Source organism: Acanthochromis polyacanthus, chromosome 17, assembly GCF_021347895.1.
Source record: "Acanthochromis polyacanthus isolate Apoly-LR-REF ecotype Palm Island chromosome 17, KAUST_Apoly_ChrSc, whole genome shotgun sequence".
NCBI lineage: Eukaryota > Metazoa > Chordata > Actinopteri > Pomacentridae > Acanthochromis > Acanthochromis polyacanthus.
In genome coordinates this window covers 2,782,663-2,809,461 of record NC_067129.1, presented here as the reverse complement: position 1 = coordinate 2,809,461, position 26,799 = coordinate 2,782,663, and the positions used below count along the sequence as shown (strand labels likewise).

The following is a 26,799-nucleotide window of genomic DNA, read 5'->3' as shown; positions in this document are numbered from 1 at the left end:
TTAAACAACCATGTTGGAAGACTTATCCTGTGGTCATGGAAAGGATGTTAATCTGTCTCAGAAGGGTCAAATTATTGGCCTGCATCAAACAGAGAAAACAACTAAGGATATGAAAGTACTAAAATCAGGTTAAGAACCGTCCAACGCATCATTAAAACCTGAAGGATAGTGGAGAACCATCATCTTCCAGGAACAAACTCTTAGATGATCGTAGGACATTGTTGTGACTCAGTCTGTCAGCTAAAGACCAGTGATGATCAGCCAGCTTTGTCAAACATGTGGTCAAAAATCAATCCTGGATCAAAAGTTGGAATAATCAAAGAGTCTTCAGTCTGATACAAATAATGCTTATTCAATACAGAGGCTGTAAGAACAAGTATGAGCAAAATCTCCAGATTTTAGCTGACTACACAAAGCATTACCTCATCTTTTATACCTATGCAAATTTCTTCTAAACACTCGTCTTTGTTCTGGAAGGCCAGAAACCATCAGGCGTCCATGGGCTTCTGTTCGGTTGTTGCCGTCCACAGGATTATTTAGTGGATTCATAACTTCAGTAGACATTTAGGTCTTCCAATCTTATCACTGTTTGCTCTGAATCCTATTTGTCTAATTTTATCATTTGTTCAATCTTAAAATGCCACAACAAAATCAATGCAGAACTCATGGCTATGTTTAACATGAAAGTAAGAGCATTTCCAGAATGCAAAGGGAACTCTAAAGATTGGGACTAAACAACTGTAGCTCTAGGAAAACCACTGATCAGTGAAGCTAATCAGAAAAAAAAGGCTTTAGTTTGGTAGGTAGCGTTAAGATAAGACTTTGGATCAAAGAAAGAAAGTCATGCGATCTGAGCCCAGATTTACCCTATTCCAAAGTGATGGGGGCATCAGGGTAAGAAGAGAGGAAGATGAAGTGATGAACACATCATGGCTAGTGCCTACCAGCCTGTGGGGGTTAGGGTTATGATCTGGGGTTGCTGCAGCTGGTCAGGTCTCGGTTCAACAACATTATGTGTCCAAAGAATGACCAGGTCTTTCCATCAATGCAGGTTTTCTTCTCTGATGGTATGGACATGTTCCAAGATGATGATACCAGGATTCATGGGGCTCACATTAAGAATGATTGGATCAGGGAGCATGAGATGGATTGTCCTCTACAGAGTCCAGACTTCAGAACCACTGAGAATCTTTGGGATGTTCTGGAGAAGACATTATGCAGCGGTCCAACTCTCCCGTCACCAATATAAAATCTTCAACTTTTTTTGGTATGTTCAGTGTATGTTACAGATGTCACAATCACCAGATTTCAACTGAATTAAACACATATATAAGCTTTTGACCAACATGTTAAGCAGCACTCTCTACCTTCATCATCGAAACAACAAAAGATGGAACATTTGTTAGAAGACCACCATTCATCCCTTCAGTAGAGTTCAAAGACTCGTAGAATCGCTGCCAAGATGTGTATAAGCTGTTCTGTTGGCACATGGTGACTGAATATCTCACTAAGACTCCAAATAGCTGCACACACAATGCAGTAAACGCTATATGACTAAAGCGCTGTCCAACCACACACCTGTGTATACTTTCAGTTTGTGGCTGTTAGTCACAGTTTGGGAGTCTCGGTTACAATAAAGGGAAGTTTTCCTGCTTTGTGGTAACAGTTTGCTGAAGGCCATATTTCCATGAATCATGCCCCTTGTGCACACAACCAGGTCTCCACAAAGCCCTGACCTGCTTTGGGATGAATCTGAACGCTGACTATGATCCAGGCCAGATCAACTTACATCAATGGCCAACCTCAAAATACCGTTTAGCTGATGCTACTGCTGCATATTAATGTCCACAAGTTATCAACAGCAACATGTGTGTCATGTTTGGGTGCAAGCTTTGTTCTGGTGTCCACATACTTTTGGCAATAAGGTGTTCTTTCTCATGTTCTGAGTGTTTCTGAATGCTGCTATGTTAATTAACTGTATTCCAATGCCCAACGACAGGTTTGAAAGTTTGAAAAATCAACAAAATGGTATCCTGTATCAGAGGCCAAAACTAAAAACAGAAAGAATTGCTGCATTTTCAACTTTCTGATAGCGTGAATTTCAGTTTTGTTGGGATATCAACCAAATCTAAGCTTGAAATTGAATATTTGATTGGTTATTCTTGATTCTATAAAAGACTCAAGTTTCTTCTGTCCTTGGTACAACTGACAGCATTAGTAAGCAATCACGTAACAAAAATTCATGGACTTTTCAGCCATACTGGGCTGAACTGTTGAACTCTGTCAATACAGAGCAGACAGTAGACAAGTACAGCCATGGCCATAAGTTTGGACACAAGTACCATGACGCTTGTGAATCTTAGAAAATACCACAAAATTGTCACTTACAATATAAATACCAGTCATAGCCATCAACTAAAATGAAATATATTTCATTTTGGTTGATGGCTATGACTACTAAAATGAAATATATTTCATTTTGGTTGATGGCTATGACTGGTATTTATATTGTAAGTGACAATTTTGTGGTATTTTCTAAGATTCACAAGCGTCATGGTACTTGTGTCCAAACTTATGGCCATGGCTGTATTGCAGTGAATAATTATCCCACCATGACTCCTGGGGTTCATCCACACAAACTCACCGTTGTCTTTGACGAGGCCTTCTGACAGCGAAGGTTCTACTTCAGGTGGAGGTGTCAGCGTGTCGATGGAGAGCACAGGTGCATCTTGGGGACTTGGGTTTTCAGTGCTGGGAATGTGTAGCTCCGATGGCGTCGGCGCAACGATTTCCTCTGGTGGCGGCGTCTGTATTTCAGGAAGTAAATTCAAGGATGGGTGGTCGTGTGCGTTCTTGTCCGACCCCGAGGACTCAGACACGGAGGTAACGGGTTGAGAGGCCTGAGAAAACAAGCTGAATGAGTATCAAACGCAGCTACGCACAGTTATACTGGCTGCTTAATAGCATAGAGAGTTATGCACATTAAACAAGATGTAATAGCAAAACTACAGCAGAGCTTACTTTGTAGGATTTTTACCTTTCCAATCGACTGGAGAGGCTTTTTGGTTTTCTTCCTCGTGGAGAAAATCTGGTCGTATTCTTCAGTCCATTCAATCAGCCTCTTGCTTGGCTTTCTTATTCGTTTATGTGCTGATAAAGACAGGAAAAGACACTAGATTTTTAATACTGCGTGAAACAAACAGTGATGTTGTTATACTTGATATTATCACACTTACAGTGCAGTGAAAAGTATTTGCCCCCTTCTCGAATTCTTATTTTTTGAATATTTCCCCTACTTAAGTATTTAAGACCATCAAACAAATCTAAATATTAGACAAAGATAACCAAAGTGAATGCAAAATGCAGTTTTTAAATGATAATTTAAAGTTTTAAGGGAAAAAAGCTATCCAAACCTGCGTGAAAAAGTAACTGCCCCCTTGTTAAATCATGAATCAACTGTGGCTAAGAACATTTTTTGGAAAGCGAGTTCAACTTCACTGACTACACCTGCGGCCTGATTACCTCCAGATCTGTTCAATCAAGAAATCCCTAAAATAGAACCTGTCTGACTAAATGAAGTCAGACAAAAGATCTCAAAAAGATGCAACAAAATGCCTCGAATCGATACAAAGAAATTCAAGAACAGTTGACATCTATCAGTCTAGGAAGGGTTACAAAGCCATTTCTGAAGCTTTAGGACTCCAGAGAACCATGGTGAGAGCCATTATCCACCAATGCAGGAAACATGGAACAGTGGTGAACCTTTCTCGGACTGGCCGGCCGACCAAGATGACCCAAAGAGCACAGTGACGACTCATCCAGAAGGTCACAAAGGACAACTGCAGGCCTCCCTTGTTCATGACTTATTGTTCATGACTCAACAATAAGGAAGAGACTGGGCAAAAATGGCATCAACAGCAGAGTTCCAAGAGAAAACCACTGATGACCAACAAAAACATAAAGGAAACAAATATCTGAATGATCCCCAAGACTTTTGGGAAAATATTCTACGGACTGACCAGACGAAAGCTGAACTTTTTTGAAGGTGTGTGTCTCGTTACATCAGGAAAAAGGACATCATGCCAACACTCCAACCTGGTGGTGGTAGTGTGATGATCTATAAGGACCTGGACGGCTTTCTGTGATTGATGGAACCATGAATTCTGCCCTCTACCAGAAAATCCTGAAGCGGAATGTTCGGCCATCAGTTCGTGATCTCAAGCTGAAGCTCACTTGGGTTCTGCAGCAGTAAAATGATCCAAAACACACCAGCAAGTCAACTTCTGAACGGCTTAAAAAAAAAAAAACTAAATGAAGGTTTTGGAGTGGCCTCGTCAAAGTCTGGATTTGAGTCTGATTAAATACGGCGATATGACCTTAAAAAGGCTGTTCATGCTGGAAAATCCTCCAGTGTTGCTGAATTAAAACAATTCTGCAAAGAAGAGTGGGGCAAAATATCTCCACAGAGATGTGAAAGACTTATTTCCAGTTACAGAAAATGCTTGACTGCAGTTGCTGCTGCTGAGGGTGGCCTATCCAGTTACTAGGTTTAGGGGGCAATTACTTTTTCACACAGGGCCAGGTAGCTTTGAATAGTTCTTTTTTGTTACTTGCGTTATCTCTGTCTGATATTTACGTATGTTTGATGATTTTAAACATTAGAGTGGGGAAAATATGCAAAAAAAAATGTAAAATTTGAGAAGGGGGCAAATACTTTTTCACGATGCTATATATCATGGCTTCAAGCCGTCAGTGTTTTCATTAAAAGTTTATCCGTAGAAAACTTAAACAGCACCACCTCAGAGGTGAGATTTATTTTGACTGCAAGATTTAGAAACGGAAGAAAGTATTGTTGCTATGGATACCTGGAGTTTACTATGCGCACTGTTGTGGATAAACTATAAATAGATCTTCAAACACAGATTTTCCATGACCACACGACATGTCTGTCATAGGGTTTGAATCAATGTGTTACATTAATTTAACTGTTGTTCAAGTTGATTTATGCCATAATTTATCTGTCTGTTATCTATATACAACCATATAACTAAGAATCATGGGGTTGCGTCCTCTTATTACGCTGGATTTATTTGGTAAATACGTCCTTTAAGTCAAATGTGTTTAGGAGATATTTGCTCCTCAGCCTTTGTTTGTCCTTGCAATCCGAGTAACCGGCGAGGTGTGATGTGCTTAATGTTTAATCTAGAGAGAATGAGGTATTTCTGTTAGGGGCCACAGGGCAGTAGGTACAAACAGTTGCATAACTCAGCAGATGGAACCAAAATGTACTCTTTGTGTGTGACACAACAAAGCAATCATCAAGAGTCATGTTTTTTTTCTTTGCACTACATCTAAAAATACAGTTGAAAACAAAAGTTTCTACACATTTGTAAAGACCATGAATGTATCATGCTTTAGTTTGAAGAATTGATTGTGTTGTCTTTAAAAATAAACTGTGGGACTCTGGTTTATCTCCCCAGGTGGGTGCCACTCTGTTTGGATCCTGTGGTGTAAACTATGAGCATATAGTGGTGGAAAAAAGTTTTTGGACACTCTTAAAATCATTTTTGTGTTTCAAAAGGTGTGGCTGTACACAGACACAAACAAATATGAATTACATTTTTTTGTTTATTGTTTACAAGAAAAACTAACAAAACTAAATTGTACCAAAATGACCCAATACTCAAAATTTCTTATTTTTGTGGAACCAATCAATTTTAAGTAGGGCTGGACCCGAATAGCCGAATATTTGGTTTTTATGGTGATATCCGAGTATTAATTTTGAGATCCAAACATTTGAATATTCATCATTATTGGGGCCGAATAGCTGCAGCCCAGAAATTGCTATTTGGGCGAGCCCTAACTAAGTTTTTAATATCTTTTTCTAGGTTTTGTTTAATATTATGGCTGTGATTGTACTAAAAGAAATTACACCTGAAGACCTAAAAGTGACTCTTAATGCAATATTTCACAAATGTGTGAGGCATCCAAACACGTTTTTACACTACTGTAGTTATAAAGTGGATCATGCTATGGGATGCTTAACTATTCCATTGCTGCTTCCTGCTGCAGTCTCCTTTAGATGAGGCGTAACGATGGCGAACACTTGCAACCTCCACTATACCCAGAGGTGAATGAAGCATACAAATATTGTGCACAGCTGTGCTGACACACCGACAGGCTTATCCAAACATGGACTGACAATAGCACAAAAGAACACTTTAGCCTAGCAAACATAATATCATTTTATAGTGCTTTATTACAGGCTTGTAGCAGAATGCGCCCGTCACAGTAATCTCCATGTGTAAACTGCAGTACTGAGTACACATTCAGTATATGACAGCAGCAGGTGGCGTTTAGCTGTATCAGCAGCATTTGATTACTATTATATTTATCTATAATAGCATAAATAAATTATGGATAGTCTCTGTTGTGAGCTTGGAAGAAGTAGTGAAATATTTTAGCAATTAGCAGCTAGAATTAGCATGTAGCACTAGCAAGTTTGGTGAGCTGGCTTGTGTAGTTTCTTTGTCAGTGGTAAGTTTGCTCTGGACATGGTAGTAGTCTTGTAGCTAGCATTAACATTTAGAGTTAGGACTAGCAGGTTTGGAGGATCTATGTGTATAGATTCTTTGTAATTTTTTAGCAGTTGGCACTATATTCAGCATCTTGCACTAGCTAAACGGTAGCATCGGCACTGGTCACCACCTGGAGCATCTCCTTAACGGGCCTGGGTCAGCTGAATGTGGAATCTGGGGCGCCAGAGTTCAATTCCTAGCCTCCTGGAGGTGTTGTGGGACTAAATAGGCAAACACCGTTGAAAGGAGTTTTCCACCCGATGACCCCCAGAGATGTGTTAGGAATCACTGGTGTGTATAGTGATGGTTTAGGGATCCTAGGTCCTTCATTGAGTGCGCATCTTTCTTGTTTGGAGCACAAGTGTCTTGTGTTTAGATTAACTTGGAGCAACTGTGGCTTATTATGCTATTTATAATCATTTTTGTTATTTTTTATTTCTGGAAATCATCTATCAAGCCCCCACTGCCTCAGATCAGCCTCTGTGTGTGCCTCACCTGTAGTCTTGTCGCCTCCCCCAGCGCTGTACATCAAGTTACTCTTCATGCAGTTGGAAACAAGGCCGTTGGGTGGCTGCAAACCCAGCGTAGCATCACACTCCCTCTGCTCCAAAGGCACCATGTTCTGGAGCTTCTCCTTTACTCTGCTCCACCTTTCCTCCTCCTCCATCCTGACCACTCCACCTCCAGCCTGCCCCTCCCAGCTGCTGCTCTGCAACCCCAGCACTCTGGACGAGCAATGCACTCTTGATGAAGAGTCCATTGCTGGCAAGGATTTCATTCCTGACAGGGAATCCAGTCCTGGGAAACCAGGTCCAGACCTGGCAGGACGACAAGGCACTCTGCGGTTGGATTTCTTTCTCACCCCGGTGGAGCTTCCCCTTCTGTTGTAGGGCCTCTTGGACATCTGAATTGAGCCGTCTTTACTGTGTGTGACAATAGCTTTGTTTAGACTTGAAACTGAATTACCGTGAACATATTTAATTTGTTGATCTTGTCCTGCGGGTGTAGTCTCCCCCGGCATCACTAAGGGTTCCTCTTTAACATGTGCACTTGGTGGGCCAATCTCCAGCTCTAAAGGCGCCCCCTCTCGCTCTCTAGTGTCATGCAAGTCCTTCAGCATCATCAGAAAAGTGCTGAACTTGTAGTTGGCATTTGGCTTGAAAGAAACTGGTTTCCCATCGCTTTCATTTGTTAGGGACTGAAAGGAGACCTCCTCCACGTTTTTGAAGGCGTTCATAAAAGAAAACGGTGAGGATGGTGAAGAAGAGGAGGAATGACCGTTCTTCTCTGCCTTTACTCTAGAAGTAAGAGGTATGAAGTCCATGGGTGGAGTGGAAGATATCGAGAGGTCTTCATCTTCACTCTTGACATCAAAGTCATTGGAATCAGAAAGCATCAAAGTGGGGGTGCTACAGCTAGACAAACTGTCCCGATCATACTCACCATTGTCTTTATATCGAGACTTCAGAGATTTTGTTTTAGTGCAAAAGTCTGCTTTGGCCTCAGGATTCCATGAGACGTCCTCAGACTTTCTGAATGGAGTCAAGAGTTTTTTCTGTTCGGCCCCCTTTCGAGATTTTTCACGCTTCTTCTGCTCCGCCTCGTGCATGGCCTTCAGCGCTCTGGTCATCAGCCGGTTGCTGGCCGGGAGGTGGGCAGGTTGTTCCTGTAGGACTTTATTTACTTCAACTAAAACCTGCTTTGATTTGTGGACAACCTTCTTGGACTTCTCAGGAGACGGGCCTTCGGGCACCAGAGGATTGCTACAGACTGAGCTCTCCTGCCGCTCAGAAGGCTGAACAGTTGTAGTACAAGCTGTGACAGATGTAATTTCTTGCTCTGGAGTGCCTCGCTGTTCAGAGGAGTTGCTTGTTAGATCAGAGGCAGAAGTCTTTTGACCTTCTGACCGATCTGACTGGTTACAGGAGGAGTAAGTCACACTGCTTGGACTTACATTTGGGATCTTCTCTGCTTCTCGGCCGCCTGATTCATCAACGGACACACTGGAAACCACAACATCATCCCCGTGTGATGATTCTGATGACAGACAAAGCATACCGGACGCACCACTCGCCTTTAACTTCTTAACTGAAACCTTTATGGATTGTAAACTGACTATGGAGGTGAGTTTCTTGTCATCCATCCACTCTAACTGTTTGGAGGATGTTGTAATTGCATTAGTGTCTAGTGTTTTCTCTTTCTTTGTGCATCCGGGTTGTTCAGTGGGATGTAAAGTTACCATGGAGTTCAGGAACTTCTTATCTTTGATGTCCTTGCGTATTAATTTCACAAAGGGCAGCCTGCACTTAGAGACCAGACTTCTTTGCTTTTCTAGCCTGGCTAAAGAGTCAGTAGTGTCAGCTTTTAGAGTGGATGCTGGAGTTTTGCTCCTTTCGTTTTCTTGTTCAGTTACCGGAAGCTTTTTAGTGTCCAGCAGGTCAGAAGGCTCAGTTCGGTTGACGCTCTTAACGCTCTCCAAACACCTGGACTGGTCACTGACACTGACTTTCACGGTGGGCTCTGAGGCCTTTTTAACATCTGAGCTGCTTAATTGACCAGACAATGAGCCAGAAACTGTATCAGTTGAATTACTGGCTAGTTGCTGACTCTTTGAACACTCACTCTCAACAGTGAGTATAGATCTCTGGTCAGCAGGACTCCAAGTTGTAGCTAAAGACCTACTAGCAGTCGCTGCGTTTTTACACTTCAAATGTCCTGACGGTTCAGACGGCAGAGTGCTTTCAGCAGGTACTAGAGGTTTATGCTTGTCTGACAACTCTGACTGGTCACTGGTGCCACCACCGGACGAACTAGAGCCACAAGGAGCCAGCGTCTTTTTACTAACAACAGATGAGTTCTTTTTCTTGCAGGGCACCTTGCCGAACAGAGTGCGATCCGGCATCGGACTGGTTGTTTTGGGTCGCCTGTCTTTGCATGATTTGCTAAACCAAAGCCCACTCTGAAGCTCGGGCTGCTTCTTCACCTCTTTGACAACTGTGACAGTCGGAACTAACTTCGGGTGACGTTCAAGTGCTTTAGGACACAAAATCTTCGGGACAGAGTCGAGGTCAGAGTATGGACACTCTCCATTGTCTCTATCTGATTGGTCAGGGCTATTCTGCAGCGTATTTTTAGAGTGTTTACTACTCGTGTCTTTTGATGATTTACTCTGTTTCTTCTTGCCAGGAGATTTCCTTAAAGTGCTTGGTTTTGTTGGAGTTGTAATTGGGGATGAGAAGGATCCATTAGTTATGTGCGATTTTTCAGGAAGTGCTGGAACAGGTGAAATAGAAGGAGGAAATGTTGGATGAGCCTTGTTTTCTCTCTCCAGTGTCGAACTGTCGTGGAAGCCGTCATCTATTGACAGAGAGAGGGAGGAAGCCATTTTGGTTCTCTCACGGAGAACAGCTTCAGCTTCTGCCACACTGGATTTCCATGAGTCCTGAAAACGCTTCGCAATCTGCAGACAGACAAAAAGACAAACACAATTCAACCTTTGCACACATATCAGCTCACTGGATAGTTAGTTATTTCTGCACACAAACTGCTTTTCATATGAGTATAATTACGGTGCATTTGTTGTTCTGCTCCCTTTGCTTCCCCCTCCGGTGCTGTAGGTGGAGCTGTTCAAATTCAAAGCCTCCGTGAAAAGTGTGAGTTGATTTTTCCTCCACCCAGACCAGCTCCACGGGCTCCCCGAAGGTCCTGACATGGTAGAGCCGACAGGGCCGGTCGCTGGGCTCTGAGACGACAACATTGGCAAGTTACAACTATATACGTCATCCTGCACAGACAGCATATCAACTAAGCAAAGGAAGCTTTAAATGCTGAGCTTTCTAAAAAGTTACAATCAAATGTGACCATTGGTGTGTGAAAATGTGATTTAAAGCTAATAAAGGGAAGCATCAGAGGGCTACATAAATAATGTTTTGCTAGTAAGTTCCCCATTAAGTTGCTTATATATAGAACACACCTATGGCCTAAATCTAAAGATAAATTCCTCTCACAATTACCTGTTTACCTACCTCTAATTTGCAGCAACAAGAAGTACAAGACAAAATGTATTTCTTGACTCATTTGTAGATGGACTATTTTTTAAGGTCTAATTCTTTGTTTCATGTTTTTGTACTTGAAAATTCCTCTCTGTTGTAAAGTTTAAAAAAGGACTAAAGGACAAAGTATTATAAACAGTAAAATGTTCTGCCTGTAATTCATATCTTTGTTGTTGTAAGCGTTAAGGGACCAAAAAATAAGTTATCTTATTCATTATACATTTCTAAAATTTATCGGTACTATCCGTACCAATTCATAGGTTATCGGTATTTTTGTCTGCCAAATATCGGTATCGGCCTCAAAAAAAATCCATATCAGTTGGGCCTTAATATGGAATGGCAGTGGCATGGCCCAGTGTGACTTGTGGCAAATAAAAACTCACCAAGAGTTGTGTACAGGCACATTTTTTGTCTGAGTCAGATGTTTGGGGACAAAGGACAAGAGACAAGCAAAGGATCGAAAGGAGGAAACATCTCAAACTTATCTAAGCACCTCAGATATCTACCTTTACAGAGTCCATCCTGATGTTACTGCAGTTGTTTGTGAATGCTCCACACACAATGTTCACAAAGGTAAACATGTTTAAGATAACATAAGCAACTTAGTATGCTACTCTCATTCAATCTGTTAAAATAAGATAAAATTAGATAACGGTAAATGCAGGAAGTTACGCTAAAATACATTTATTTTTGCTCTAAAATTTGATAAAGAATTATGGCTGAAAATGAATTGTTTTCAAAATCGAACCTGCGCTTTAAAACTATGAAATTGGCAAACCATAAAGGCGGTACAAAGTGTGGCTATTAGATTCTAAGAATGATTCTGGAATAAAAATTTGATTTAATTTGAGTAGATTTCAGCTTTCAGGGGTTGTTTATGCTGCCCAACATGTACAGAGAAGCCCAGTGCTGTCGTTTTGCAGCACGTCTGAGCCGAGGTTTAAACTGTTTGACCAATAGTTTTACAAATTTAAGCCATCCATGGTTGATGGTGTCTTGTGGTTATATTTCATAATGTTTTTGAATTCATTGCACAGTGAATAGCAAAACAAAGCTTGACTTCAAAAAAAATTAACAGACAAATCAATTCACACCATCTGTCAGAACAATCACAATTAGAAAATTTCATTCATCCAAACCAACAATACTGGAACTAATACACCTGGGACTGTTACATCTTTAGTCCTTAAATGTGTATTTATGATTTATAAAGCAGCAGAAACAGAAGGAAAATGCATGATTGTACACTACGTTTACAATAAACAGCCTTAACATCAACGTCTTGAAGAATTGTTCATCTCCATTCATCCTAACCAGCCAGAGTTGTCAAACAAACCAGCAATGATTCTTTTATTAGTGGTCAAAAATCAATAAATTTACTACTATTTTGGTAGTTAACCCTTTAAGCTGCAGTCAATTCCAGCCGTTTTCAGTACAAAAAAAATCGCTAATATTCTATTTTTAAATTAAAAAAAATGACGAAAAATACAGGGAATATTGGACGCCCATCGCAAGGTGCATTTCCTTGAAAACGACCGATTCGTGGATTTTATACCGACTTCAGGACATGTTTTGGACAAAATAGTTTACTGGCTTGTGTCGTCTGGATGTAAAAGGTTGGATTATGGCCGTTTTTTGTGGAATCTTTTTTTCTGTGTGTAATAATGAACCCGGAAATGTGAGTCGCGCTGTGTGCGTTGAAGTCGAGAACGGATGGATGGATATTCGTTTTTGTCGGACAAATGTGTTTTTCTCACCCGCTGTGGTAATCACATCTGAAAGTGGTTTATACCGGCGGATTCATGAGAATCTAAGCTTTCCATCGGCGTATAGTGTTTGTATAATCGCGTTTGCAGCCGTCGGACATTCTTGAAATTCCTATGCAAATTAGTCGGTGTACCGCAGGTGGTACACTGAAGTTTAAGGGGTTAACTTATTTGACATTTTTTAAATGTGAAAGTTTTCCTGCTTTCTTTACTTCTCTACGACAGGGAGGTAAAAATGTTTGGGTTGTGGACAAAACAAGTCCACGAGGACGTCCTCGAAGGCTTTGGGAAACACTGATCGTCATTTGTTCCCAGCTTTTTGGCATTTTATACTGCAAACAAATACTAATTTAAAAATTACAAACAATGAAAATACTAGTCAGCTGCAGCTCAGTTGCCAGATAACTAGTGACCAAAACAATCCAGAGAACACATCTAGTTTATCAGTGCGTCAACAGTGCTTCAGGCCCACCTTTCACTCTGTGGAAGCTTCCCTGTACGGGGTCAACAGTCACCTCGCAGGGCCACCAAGGTCTCCGGTTGAACTTTGCCCAAACAACTTCGCCCTCGACAAACTTCACAGGCGGCAGCGACTTTTTCTTGACACTGTTCTGCTGCTGAAATCAGGACAATGAAAAAATTATGTTTTACTCAATGGAATAGCACAGAGATATATGTGTGTATAAAGATAAAATGCGAGAATTAAGTTCTTTCACATTACTTTATGAGTCAAACATTTCTGACCAACAGTGAGCTCTTCTGGCTTTTCCTGCAGTTAAATCTTAGCTTGTTGCCTCCTGTTCAGTGACAGTCTAGCAGCACAAGCAGCACTCTTTGTGTAGATTGCAAAAAAACTGAGTGGAGTGGCGGGTTCGTGAGCAGGCCTGAGTTATGCCTGGCATGTATTCATGCTGGCCAGAGGGCCGACGCTGGCTGCTGCTATGACGTAATCCTGCCTAGGCATTTTAAAGGAAAAGTCCAACGCTTTGGGAACTGCGCTTCTTTGCTTTATTGCAGAGCTGGATGATAAAGTTAATGTCTCTCTTGTATGCGTCTCTTAAAGGCAAACAATGCCGATTAAGATCAAAGACCGTTAACAGGTCTGAGGAAACGGTTCTATAAAAGCCCTTTAGTGGCTGGAGAGAAGCTGCGCAATCACATAAACAGTTACTACCAAAGACAACAAGCTTCGTTAATAAGAAGTGAAAATATCAGATCTGTAAAGTGGCTTGAGGCTACATTAGCAACAGGCATTAATCTCAGACTGAGTTGTCAGTGGTTTAGGCGTACAGGGAATAAAATCCCATCCATTAAGTTCATCTTAAGCTCAACAATGTTTCAGGAGTGCAATGCTAAAGCCAGGTGACGATTAGCCAAGCTTAGGATAAGGACTGAAAGTAAAGGGGGGGAAGCTAATTTGGCTCTGCCCAAAGCTTAAAACCCAGCTCCTCTGAAGTCATAACCACACATCTTTTTTGTATAATCCATAAATAAACAAAACAATGAGAAGATTAGGGTTTTACCGTAAATTAACAGAAAGAAAGTTTTTTTCCAGGTAGCTGTTTGAGGTCAGGAAGAGCTATAGGAGGCTAAACTGAGTTTATGACTAACACGGTGTTGCTGTGAGTATGCCATTAATGCCTGTGAATGTCTAATAAGATGCTAAATGCTTCCTTGCAGTTTTGCATCGACATGTGGGTGGTATAAAATGAAAGGTCCCGTTTTGTGGTCTCGTTCAGCAAATTATTCAAAGTCTCAGATGTCTTCAGAATGTGTTCTTTCGATTTATCAGGCAAACACTGCAAAGATGGTTCATTTTACCATGGCAATGTAACTCCTGGTTTTAGTCCTGCTATAAAAAAAGGTATTTGAACTGTCTGTAGCTTTAAATGCAGCTAAACTGGTGTTGTCCCAATACCCCCTTTCAGGAAAAAGACTCTGTGGCCGACAAAATTAAGCAAAAAAACTGACCACATGGCAGCTGAAATCGAGTTTGTGATATCAGGACTTGGTTCCAACTTTCTCTCTGATGATGTAAAAACCAGCTGGGTTTAGGTTTCGTTAAAGCACAATATGTGACATAAAAACATAGTAACCCACTAGATCCTTGTTTATTGGTTTCAATAAACAAGGATCCAGCTTTACAGTTTCCACAGAGCTCTGACCTGCAGGCATACGGTCAAAGCTAATGGTACCATTAGCCACATTAGCATCACTAAGGATTTTTCTGTTGTGGCGACATTGCCATCAAAACCTAAAGTAATCCACTGGGTGTTCAGTTCCTCAGATGTTGGGCGAGCATGAGGACTCTCGTGTTCACTCTAACTGCCAACAGCAGAACATTTGGTGTGTTTTGCTTGTGGCTGAGACATTTTAGAGTTTGCAGAAACAACTCTAGAAAGTAAATAAACCTTGTGGATTGCAAGGTAGTCCCTTCTCTTCGAGCATCGGGGGGGCCAGAATTCTGCAAATTTTTAGCTCAACACGTATTTGTCAACTAGTTTCGATGTAGACAGTGAATGGATTTCATATGGTCTAGTAAAGCTGGGAGACTATTTAGTTGTGGGGAGGTCTAGAGCAATAGCCGTAGTAAGCAGCTTTATATTCTCAGAGCTTTTACTTCGCAAAACACAATAAAATGGATTGGTTTACTTTAGGTTAAACACCACCACCCAACCCACCTCTTACCACAGGTTTTTCCCAAGTAACTGAAGTACATGGCACTCTTGCTAGCTTGTCATCAAAGCCTATAAATGTCCAATAAAATGCTCATTGCTTCCTAGTGTCTTACTTTGACATGAATGACCCTCCTAAGATTCTATAAAAGATAATCTGGTACGTCACAATCAGAAAAGCACGGGTGCAAATGAAAAAAAAATTAATGCAAGGGCACAGTCAAACTATTATGGCTTACTGGGAAAAAAACGGGGCAAAACTGGGACACCGTTTATGTTAAAATTATTACCTGTGCTTTTCCTACTATGACTGAACTGTCTATGGTTGACATTTATTGTGGGCTACATAACGTCCATTATGCTCATCCTGAACTCGTCACTGTGAAAAGGGTGCATTGCAAATCTGCAGGGTACGAAGTTAAATCATGATTAGCCTAGCGTAGCATGCTAACTGAAAGCAGAAGTGAACAGTTAGCCTGGCTCTACCCCAAAGTTTACAAAAAACAGCACTTCAGAAGCTGTAAACACATGATATCCTGTTTGTTTAATCCGTAAACAAACAAAAACAAGAAGCTGTGGTTTTACAGCAACCTCTTGATGCAGGTTTTTTTGCAGTTTGAGGTGAGGACAAAGCTAAATTGAAGCTAAATTACCAAACAACACGGTGTTAATGTGAACTTGTCATGTCACACCGAGAAACGTGCAATAAATTTGTTTCCTCAGTGACAAAAATTGACACAAATGACCTTCCTGACACTGTTAAAGGAGGGCATTGCGAATTTACAGGGTATAAAGGTAAAGGGGAGCGATTAGCCTAGCCTAGGATGCTGACTAAAGTATGGAGGAGGGGTAAACGGCTAGACTCGCTCTTGCCCAAAATTTTTTTTTAAAAAAAAGCTGAAGCTGGAAAACCATTATATCTTGTTTGTTAATCCATAAACAAGAGAATAAAAAGTTGTGGTTTTACTGTGAGTAAAAACAACCACAGGCCTCCAACTAACCTCTTGACAGGTTTTTCTGCAGTTTGCTGTTTGAGGTGTGGACGACACTTTCAGCTGTAACAAGCTAATTTGAAGCTAAATTACTAAACAATACAATGTTCTTGTAAGCTTGCAATTACTACCCATAAATATCCAATAAATTAGCTTCCTCTGTGACATAAATTTACGCAAATGACTTTCCAGACACTGTTAAAGGCGTGCATTGCTAATTTACAGGGTATACAGCTAAAGCCAGGACATGATTAGCCGAGCCTAGCATGCTGACTGAAACCAGAGGTAAACAGTTAGTCTGGCTCTGCTCCAAAGTCTTAAAGAAATCCAGCCAACAGCACTTCTAAAAAAAAATAGAAACACACTATATTGTGTTTTTATAATCCATAAACAAACAAAAATGAGAAGTTGTGGCTTTACTGTGAGTAAATAAACTACAGCCATCAAATGTACTTCTTGACACAGGTTATTCTGCAGTTTGACGTGAGGACGAAGCTAAATTGAAGCAAAATTATTAGACAACATTTTATTAATTTCAGTTTGTAATGTCAACACCTATAAATGTCCAATAAATTAGCTTCCTCAGTGACAGAAATGTACACAAATGACATTCCTGACACTTTTGAAGGAGTGCATTGGTAATTTGCGTCATATAAAGCTAAAGCCGGGACATGATTAGCCCAGCCTAGCATGCTAACAGAAGCAGAGCGAAACAGTTAGCCTGCCTCTGCCCCATAGTCTTAAAGAAACCCAGCTAATAGCACTTCTAAATCTGGAAACACACTATATTGTGTTTGTACAATCCATAAACAAACAAAAATGAGCAGCTGTAGTCAAAAAAAACCCACAGGCCTCAAACTAACCTTTTGACAAGTTTTTTGCAGTTTGCGATGAGGACGATACTTTCAGCTGTAGTAAGCTAAATTGAAGCTAAATTTCCAAACAGCATGGTGTTAATGTCAGCTTGTCATCAATACCTAGAAATGTCCAATAAAATAGCTTCCTCGGTGACATAAATTTACACAAATGACCTTCCTGACACTGGCAAAGGAGTAAATTGTTAATTTGCAGAGTGTAAAAATGAGCCAGGACGTTATTAGCCTTTCGTAGCATGCTGACTGAAGTATGGACAAGGACAACACTTTCAGCTGTAGGAAGCTAAATTAAAGCTAAATTACTAAACAATGCAATCATCTTGTAAACTTGCAATTACCACCTATAAATATCCATTAAATGTGCTCCCTTGGTGACCTACATCTAAATAAATGATTTTCCTGAGACTCCATAAATTATTTGCAACTAAAGACATTTTGTCATGTAACAGCAGGAACAGCATGGATGCAAATAATAAAACTATTGCTGGCTCGCTGTCATACATAGTTAATGTCACCCTGAACAAGGCCATACATGTAGATTCATACATGCAAAACCAGAATGACTGCATCAGTTCAGTCCCATTGATGAAATTAAAACTGATGGGCCTTGGCCAGCAGAGAAAAAACAATAAAAAACAACAGCGTTCTGATCTGGATACACGTTCATTTACAGATGCTTCCATTTCAACTCATGTTCTACTACTTTCTACAGTTCCCACAATGCTCTTAGAGATGCAGACAGGAAGTATAATGGTGTCATGGGCCAAATTACAGATCACATACAGTCACTTTTAACTTTCCGTACATACCATTTGATGTACCATGCGTACAATTAGGACATACTACTTTGATATAATGACGAGTCTTCCTTGTGTAGCTATTGGAGTCTGTGGTGGGAAATGAGCTATTGTCTTTAGCAGTTCAAGCTTGTTTATACGTGCATGAGGCACCGCCACATGTGATGTAATTGCACAGAGGATTGTGGGTCAGAATGGCAAATAAAACATGCTGCAAAGTGAGACTGGATGCAGTAAGACATCCTGGTGTTTTAGCATAGTGTGTACTGAGAGAGACAAAGCCTGCTTCTGGCACACTATATAGGACAGTAGTATGAATTTAATCTCAGTCTGAAGCACTAAGTACTAGACCCTTCCAGACTTAGCAACAAACACAGAATCGTCACTGACATCAGTGAATGTGGACTCGAGTTTCATTCGCAGTCTGGTTAGCTGGCCTGTTTTAGAAACCTACGGAAGCTATGAACATCTGTAAATCATATGTGGACGTTTGAGTGAAAATAGGCACAACTGCAATAAATAACCCCAACAATGTGCAGGTAGGTGCCGTCACTTAATAAACGTCTTTGCACATTTCTTCTGTTCATCATCAACACTTGGAAGGTGTGCATTTTGTGGGGAACAGGACAACCAAAGAACTACATGAATTCCTTCAGGAAAGTCTGGAGATATGTGAGCTCCTAGAAAGATCTGCAGCAGAGCAGGACAAACCTAAACCCTCAAGTACTGAGAAGGATTGTGCCCAAAAGTACGCATGTATAAAGACTGGGACTGGACCACAAAGTTAGCTGTAGGCTACAGTTTAAGCCCCCTTTCTTATTTGTTTACATTTTTGAAAGCAGGCGTCATCAAAACCATGTTGAATTACCTGTTAGCAGGTCCTGTTAGCAACATACCCATTGATGTACTGACAACCCCAACTGTACTACTTGGAATTTTAATACAATTTTAAAAACTTGACGATTCTCAGGCAACTTCTGGAGTTCTCAGGAGATTTAGAATTATTTAACCGACTCAAATGTGATTTCTGACATAAAATGGACACTCGAACACTGAGGGTTTTAGGGTACTTTGTCTCCATGGGGCATGAATCACGGCCTCTGCTGCTGCTGCTGGAACTGCAGACGATCTAAATAAGCAAGGCAAATCAGTTAGCCACCGGCATGCAGCGGCCCGTTTCACCTCGTGGAGTATTTTAGTTTCATGTTTCTCCCTCCACCGCCCTCCCTTAAACTCGCCTGACGGTCTGAAAACCGCAGGAGGTTTTCTTCAAACCAAAACAACTAGATTACTAACAACCGTGGAGCTGCATCTTTGTGTCAACTGAATATTTACAATGACTAGTTTTTGTTATAACAGATCAGTGGAAGTGAGCTGTTCAGTATGTTATGTCATGTTCATGGCTTGTGTGTGGAAAAATTGTGTAAATAGAAAAGTATTTCCTATCAAGGTGAATGTCAGCTCTTCTTTGGCCATTTTTGACGTCTCTACAGCAAAAACAAAGTTGTGTTTTTATCTAAAAGTGATGTTTTGGCTTAAAAAAAATGAAAACCTGATGTATGGTGACAAGCTAGCTTAGGGTAATGAGGATAAAACTTGCCACGGAAAGGCTTGAGAGGCTATCTTCAAACAGCAACAGCTCGCTGCCGCTCTCCCACTCGTCCTCCGAGCCGTCCCAGTATCTCCTGCGTTGGCCTGAGGACTGGGAACGGGTGACAACCTTGGCTGAAGACGGGTTAGCATCCTTGGAGTTCACACTGTTATCTCCAGGTGTGGATTGGAGGACATTCCCCGGCCTTTCGTGTTGGTTCTGCACCGCTCTGATGGGCGACACGGTCCCTCGCTCTTCATCGTCGTCCTCAAACAAAGAGGATTCAAAGTGCAGCAAGCCGTTGGCAAAGGGGCTGTTGCTGTCGAGAGAGAAGGCCGGACTGGGTGGGTTTGAGAAGCAGCCTTCAGTCTTTTTCTCTGAACTGGCTGCAGGTGTGTCTCTACTTCCACTTTGGACCTCTGGTGGTTTCTGTGCAGGAGAGGAGCCGCTGAAGCTCTCCTCTCGGCCTGTAATCTGGCTGCCAGAGTAATCCCTGCCAGTGCGATCCGCCCAGGAGTCCCGGTCCTTCCTGTGCGACCTCCAGTCCCAGCTCCTCTCCGGCTCCCTCACCGGCAGCACCAGGTCCGGCTGGCTCACCATGGTGGTGAGATGCTGCAGCCTCCTGAGAGGGCTGTAGGACGAAGAGGAGGACGAGGAGGAGGAGTGGTCCCTTTGTGTGAACCCGTAGACGGACGCATGCTTGAGGGAGGAGGCTGCAGACATGGTTAGCCCGACCCTGTGGTCATGTCTTCTGGAGGAGGGGGTGGAGAGGTCACGGCCAGGGGTCAGAGGGCAGCTGGACTGATGGGGGTCCCTGCCAGGGCCGGAGTAAGGCCCACTCATGCTGGCATGATTCCTCCCTGAAACAGAAGAAGACAATCAGCAAATCATGAACACTGCTATAACATGCTTATTTTATATCACATTTAATCCTGCAGTAAATCCCATGTTTTGGCAGCATGTTTCTACAACCTTCCTTTCATTCAATAAAATGTCACCGTGCTGCTGCAGCTTATCTAAAGTTATCCCAGGCAGCTGCTAATGAGATATTTTTAAAAGTGACAGAGCTCAGACAAACACAACCTGCCTTCATATGGTGTCAAAATAAAAACAGACTCACTGGCGACGAGCGGATCGACCTAATGTGACATTATTTGGGGGAGAGATTCTGCGCAAACGCCGCAGCCGAGGCTGTAAAATCCTTTCAGGAATGTTATCGCGATATGATGAAAATGACATCAAGCAACGTTAAGGTCAGCCTGTAAACTCCACACACATGCACGGAAATAAATATACATGGATGCGGCCGGTAACGCCAGCGGTGGCGGCTCGGCGCGTCATGTTAACATCAAACACGCCGGCGCTGAAAATTAAAATGGACCCGCTCGTGCGTGCGCGTGTGAGTCCGACGCGCGTGTGCACGGGCGGGTGTATGTAAAGGTGTGTTGCAGCTGCATGAGTGTGTGCGCGTGTTGTGTTGTGCCTCCAAATGATTGCACGAGAGACGGCAACACAAACGCCACCGTAGCATGCAAAAAAAGACGACGACACACAACAAGTTCACGAACACACAGTGAGACACACACACACACTTCCACGGGCTTCCCTCCGACAGATGCAGGCTGTGTGCATCAAACAACAAAAAATCACGGAGAAAACGCCACATGACACGGGATCTGTCGCGAGAATCTTACCATTCCGGTGTCGCGCACCGCGAACATGACCCTCAACCTGCTCATTTTGGAGTCTAAATGTGCCAATTTCCAATTTTTTGAAAGCGGATGAGGAGAGTCCCAGCGGCAACACTACTAGGCCTGGATCCTGTGAAACGTACTCACTCTCTCCCCCCTCCACCTCCTCCTCTACCGCCTCCCTCCTCCCTCCCTGCCTGCTCCCTACATGCGCTAAAACGCCTGGTCCAGCGGCCCCCGGATCACAAATCCAGGCGTGTTGTGCTCTTCTAGCGACACTCCCCCCCCTCCTCCTTGCTTTGTGATCACTACAACTTTATAAATTCTCCGTCTTGTGCCTGTTTGCTTTCCTCTGTTTCCCGCCTGCACACTCTCTTTGCCTGCCCCTTGAAAAAAAACTCTTTTCTCTCTGCTGTGCGCACTGCCAGGCGTCACCACTGCGTCCACCACAGAGGGGGCCGTGGATCTCGCTCTAAAAAAATACAAAAAAATCAGCTTGACAGCCAGCGGATGACCACACGACACCTCCAGATGAAACGCCCCGCCCCTGCTGCTTAATTACAAGCATCAATTATTACCCAAAGCTGCCATCACCACTGACATGTCACATGCCAAACTTGTGCCAAACAACTGGCATCATCCTCCCTTTTCCGAGACGCACAGAGGTGGAGGGGCAGCGCCTGGACGACAAGAATTCACCCAAAAATGTCCACTGGCACGTCTGAGGAGCAGTGAAATGCTGGTACCCGGAAAAAACAGATGGGTTTCCTTCCCTGAGACGAGTTGCTGTGCAGTCTCTCTCTCTCTCTCTCTCTCTTTGCTGCTCACCCGGTCCCTTCAAAATGGAGTCCTCCAGCCTTTAGAGGAGGAAAAAAAAACACAGGCCACAAAGTGTTAATATATGTTCGATATAAAGTTCATCCAGCCACGGAGGGACTGAGCCTCAAAGCGCACCTCTGCTCAGCTGTGGAGGGTTTCTTTCCTCAAAGCAGGAACATTTTCTCTGTACATGTTCTGCCTCCCCAAAGTCACTGTCTTCTTCTGGTTCTGCCACGACAGGGGGGAGACTGAGGCACACTGATCCTCTGCTGCACGAGTGTGTGTGCCCAACGCACGTCTGATTGCAAGAAAACACAACATTTTAATGCACTTTAACCGCCGACCGGGTTTAGTTGCACATAAAGAGGAGAAAACACGGAGCAGAGCTGCAGCTGAGTGTCGGCCGGTGATCAGCTGCGAGATCTCTGCGCGTTTTTTTTAGGGTTTTGTGCGTCCAGATTTTGATGATTTGGAGCCGATGTGTCAGTGTGGATAAAGGTGGCGAGCAGGGGGCTTTTTCAGGTGTTAAAAATACCCCCTCGGTAACACAACGCATGTACACACACATGTACAAACACACACACATTCAGCGAGAGGCGATGTGGGGAAACGGCGTTCAACCGACATGGCCGCAGAAAAGCAACCCTCCTCCGGAAAACACTGGGTGGATTCACTAATGAAGTGAAAGAAGAGCAGCAGAAAGCTCGACGGGGTCATTGTCGAGCCCACAGAAAGGGACAAAAACACGAGCGTGGATATTTTCTGCATCCACACACACAGAAAGAATATCGGCTCACTTTCCCTTTTCAGACACCGATGATTTCTGATGCGCTTTTTTTTTGTTTGCCTTTTCAGCCTCGATCTTGGCAGGAGGGGTTTGGTGGGAAAGAAAGACACTTGAAGACAGACAGGAGAGGAGACGGAGAGAAAGACAGGCGGACAGGACGGGGCCTGCTGCGGGTTTGCGCAGCGCAAAACAGCGCCGCGGGTCGGCAGCGCTGCGCATCTTTCTCCGTCATCTTTACCATTAACGTGGTTTCATTATCAAGTGGAGTTTCTAACACCAGGCGTCATGAGGCAAATTATTAGCCTCCATATTATAAAAAAAATGAATGTAATCAGCTAAAATAACGTTGATTAAACATTTAATGCACTCTTTATCTGCCACATGACATGCAAGAATGCATTAACCTTTTAAAACCCAGTGGTGCAAAAATACATCCGTTTTATTATATATATATATATATATAATAAAACGGATGTATTTTTGCACCACTGAGTTATATATATATATATATATATATATATATATATATATATATGATCTTTCACTATATATTATTTATTATATATGTAATTTTGCTATTATATATTAGATTTTATTTAAAAAATATATTTATATTTTTGCAAGTGTTTTTCTGTTTTTAATACATAATCTGTAACATATATATAATCTGTAAATATGTATATATATATATTTATATTACATTATTTATTATATATGTATATATTATTTTTGCTAATTTTATTTATTAAATTTTATGAAAATCTTATATATATTTTGCTATTTTTTTCTTTGGGTTTTACACATTATATACATAATCTGTATATTATATACATATATATTGTGATAGATAGATAGATAGATATTATTTATTTTTTCTATATTTGGGTTTTGCAGGGTTAAATGACCCCAAAATGTTTTTTTAAAAAGTGCAACAATGCATTATTAAACCCTCATTTACAAGTCCAGTCCTGCAATATAAGGTTATATATAATTTTATATATAGGGTTATATTGGTCAATTTCCTCAAAAAAACTGCAGCTTCTGGTGCTTTTATTTTGTAGTCTGGTAGGCTAAATAATAGGAACACCTCACTGCATAAGGCAATACAGTTAAACAGAGGTCATATAAGTAGCCAAAACCTCTGTAAAACACCTACTCTAGCCTATCTTTTACCATTATTATAGGTTTCATTTGAGCATACATTAAATTTTGGGTCTTGGTGTCATCCACAGAAAATATAGAACATCAAACATTGAATTTTCTGCAGCGTAGTGAATTTTTACGAACCACTTTGTACCTTTTTTCATGGTAAAAATGTTGGTTGGCATGAAGGAAAACACAAACTATAGTGGAATATAATGCAGGCATTCTGTGCTACTTCACAATCAGATCAGTTTTTCTGTTATTCTTTCACATATATAAGCAGGATTTACTCTGCTGTCATCTTTAATGTCTTTTTAGGGGGGACTTTTTGAATCTGTGTGTTTTTATTGGAAGTAGGGAACAGAGGCAGGTGTTCTAAACACTGTGTTTCCTCAGAAATTTATTCCTATAAGCCTTTAACCGTCCACTTCCAACCCTAAACTGTATACTGTAGCGTAATAATTACTTCTCATCTCAGATTGTGTACAAACACAGAGCTGTATTATAATATATTCTGGTATTTATTTTCAGCTCATTTTCCACCTCTTGGAAACTTCATCCTCACACTGCAGTGTGTCAGAGAGTTGCCTGTTTAAAACCTGTCCAACCAGAACAGATATCAGCCTGGAAATCTGAGTTTTCATTACAGTCTGGAGGCCTGAACATTGCAGAGGTGGGAAGGAACTGGATGTGTACTTCAGTACAGCTTTAAGGCACTTCACTTCAGTATTCTGGCTCATCTGCCACATTTCAGAGGGGAACATACTTGCTATTTTAAAGCTATAGTTAGTTTTTCGTTTAGAGTTTACATTAAAACTATATTAACTATCTTTGAAACTGATATGAGGAACCACAGCAGGAACAGTTGCTTGGTTACAGAGCAGCATTATCAGTCTTTTAAATCATGTTTGTGGCCATTTGATGAAAATAAGACAAGTATTTAGTCACTTTTAACTCCATTTCTGGTCTCTACCAACTCCTGAAGAAGCGCTAAATGCACCACCATGCTCACCTGCTGTCTGGTAATTCTCCCTGTTCACTATTTGGTGCAGATCTGTTTTTTTTAGAGCTTTCTCTCTATAAACTGTGGCTGAAAATAATACTGAGAGCACAAAGTGAACCAGAGCGATAAAGTTAGGCGATAGAGAGCTAAAAAATGAGGTGATACAAATTGTTTTCACTTCACATGTTGCCTTTAATATCATTAAAAATTTACATTAAACTTACAATATCATAATCTTTTCCCACAGTGGAGAAATTTGCAGCGCTATAGCAGCAAATGGAGTCCTGTAAAAGAACAGAAAACATCAGTAAAAACAAGAAATACATGTAAATACTGTTGATACAGCACAGAGCTCTCTAAATGTAAGATATTAACATTATTGCACATGGTTATTCTATATCTAGAAACACACTGACACTGCACAGACTCTTCCATGAGCAAAAAATAGCCACTTTAAAATAGCTTTATTAAGGATTAAGCCAGTAATTAAGACATCTAATTGTCCTGGGACTCCTCAAAAAACAACAACATAGATCTATGATTGTGATTTTCATCTAAACTCTCAAAGTTTTAATTAAATAACAGTTCTAATCCAAAGAAATTCAACTTTCCAACATTCCAAACCACTAGTCTTCACACTAATGCTGCATTTTCTTTCCTATTATTCATCTCAGGTGTATTTTGTGACCCTTCAGAGTTTATATAAAGTATTTATAAGAACTACTTTAGATCAGAACAAGGTTTTAAGCGGTCAAGAGTGAGGAAAGTCCCACCTCGGCTTGTTTTCGCGCCATTCAGAAGTTTCAGATTGCTAAAAAAGTAGCAATGAGTCATTTAAGTGACTAAAGCCACACACAGCACCATGACACAGCTTCACATGACTCAGCTGAACTGACAAATAACTCAGAGCTCGCACAGTCATCGCTGCTCCGTCTTCTAACTGATCTTCTGATTTGATTGTTTCTTCATCCATTTTTACCTTCTTATAGTTCTGTATGACTGTAGAAGACTGTAGTCTAAAGAACACACTTTGAATCAAAGTAAATATAAATGAAGGATATTAGAAACTTCAGCTACTGTGTCACATGTTCTGCATTTTAGACAAGAGGAGAGTCTGAGTAAATACATTACTGTGTTGTTTTAAAGCAGATGATCACCTCTTCTCTCCTAGAATTATGTGTTGTTGGTTTTTTTTTTGGTATTTCTTGAAGCTCATTTTCATTCAGAACCTACAAGTCTAGGGCTGCACAGTGGGGTAGTGGTTAGCACTTTCGCCTTGCAGCAAGAAAATCCCTGATTCAAATCCTGGCCTGGGTCTGGGATCTTTCTGCATGGAGTTTGCATGTTCTCCCTGAGCATGAGTGGGTTTTCTCCGGGTACTCCGGCTTCCTCCCACAGTCCAAAAACATGCTGAGGTTAATTGGTTACTCTAAATTGCCCGTAGGTGTGAATGTGAGTGTGATTGTGTGTCTGTATATGTAGCCCTGTGACAGACTGGTGACCTGTCCAGGGTGTCCCCTGCCTTCACCAGAGTCAGCTGGGATAGACTCCAGCACCCCCCATGACCCTAGTGAGGATAAAGTGGTGTATAGAGGATGGATGGATGGATGGATGGATGGATGGATGGATGGAAGGAATTACAAGTCTAGGTCCCTTTGGGAGTGCAGCAGACTTTCTGCATTTCTATCGTAGCATTTTACCAACGCAAACTAATTTGTTGTAATATTTATGATTCTCTGTTTAATATTTATGTTTCTAATGTCCTATATGGTGCTGAAAAAGACCAAGAAGCTGATTGTGGATTACAGCAGGAAGCAGCAGAGGGTAAACCACCCACTTAGTATCAGAGAGCGGAAAGCTTTAGGTACCCGAGTGTTAACATCACCAGGACCTGACGTGGTCCTGTAACACCAGCACCCTGAAGAAAACTCCACAGCATCCCTATCATCTCAGACACCTGAAGGACTTTAAGCTCCATCTCAAGGTGTTCAGGAACTTCTACACCTGCACCACAGACAGACAGATTCAAG

General features: G+C 41.5%; 1 protein-coding gene across 5 annotated transcripts in view; it reads right to left on the bottom strand.

Annotated features, from left to right (window-relative positions):
- Positions 1 to 22,487, bottom strand: part of nsd1b (nuclear receptor binding SET domain protein 1b) — a 40,023-nt gene extending 17,536 nt beyond the window's left edge. Inside the window, exons 1-8 of one of the 5 annotated variants that reach the window (XM_051937295.1) lie at positions 21,972 to 22,487; positions 21,596 to 21,874; positions 19,336 to 20,186; positions 12,869 to 13,013; positions 10,148 to 10,320; positions 7,074 to 10,038; positions 3,038 to 3,150; positions 2,645 to 2,900 (exon numbers count right to left, since the gene is read on the bottom strand). In XM_051937295.1, the coding sequence (XP_051793255.1) occupies positions 2,645 to 2,900; positions 3,038 to 3,150; positions 7,074 to 10,038; positions 10,148 to 10,320; positions 12,869 to 13,013; positions 19,336 to 20,186; positions 21,596 to 21,620 (4,528 nt within the window). In that variant the 5' untranslated portion in view covers positions 21,621 to 21,874; positions 21,972 to 22,487. Of the gene's footprint in view, positions 1 to 2,644; positions 2,901 to 3,037; positions 3,151 to 7,073; positions 10,039 to 10,147; positions 10,321 to 12,868; positions 13,014 to 19,335; positions 20,187 to 20,446; positions 20,936 to 21,020; positions 21,530 to 21,595; positions 21,875 to 21,971 lie in introns of those variants that run through there. The other 4 variants (XM_051937296.1, XM_051937298.1, XM_051937297.1 and 1 more) reach the window with 4 other exon arrangements.
- Positions 22,488 to 26,799: the final 4,312 nt, after the last annotated feature.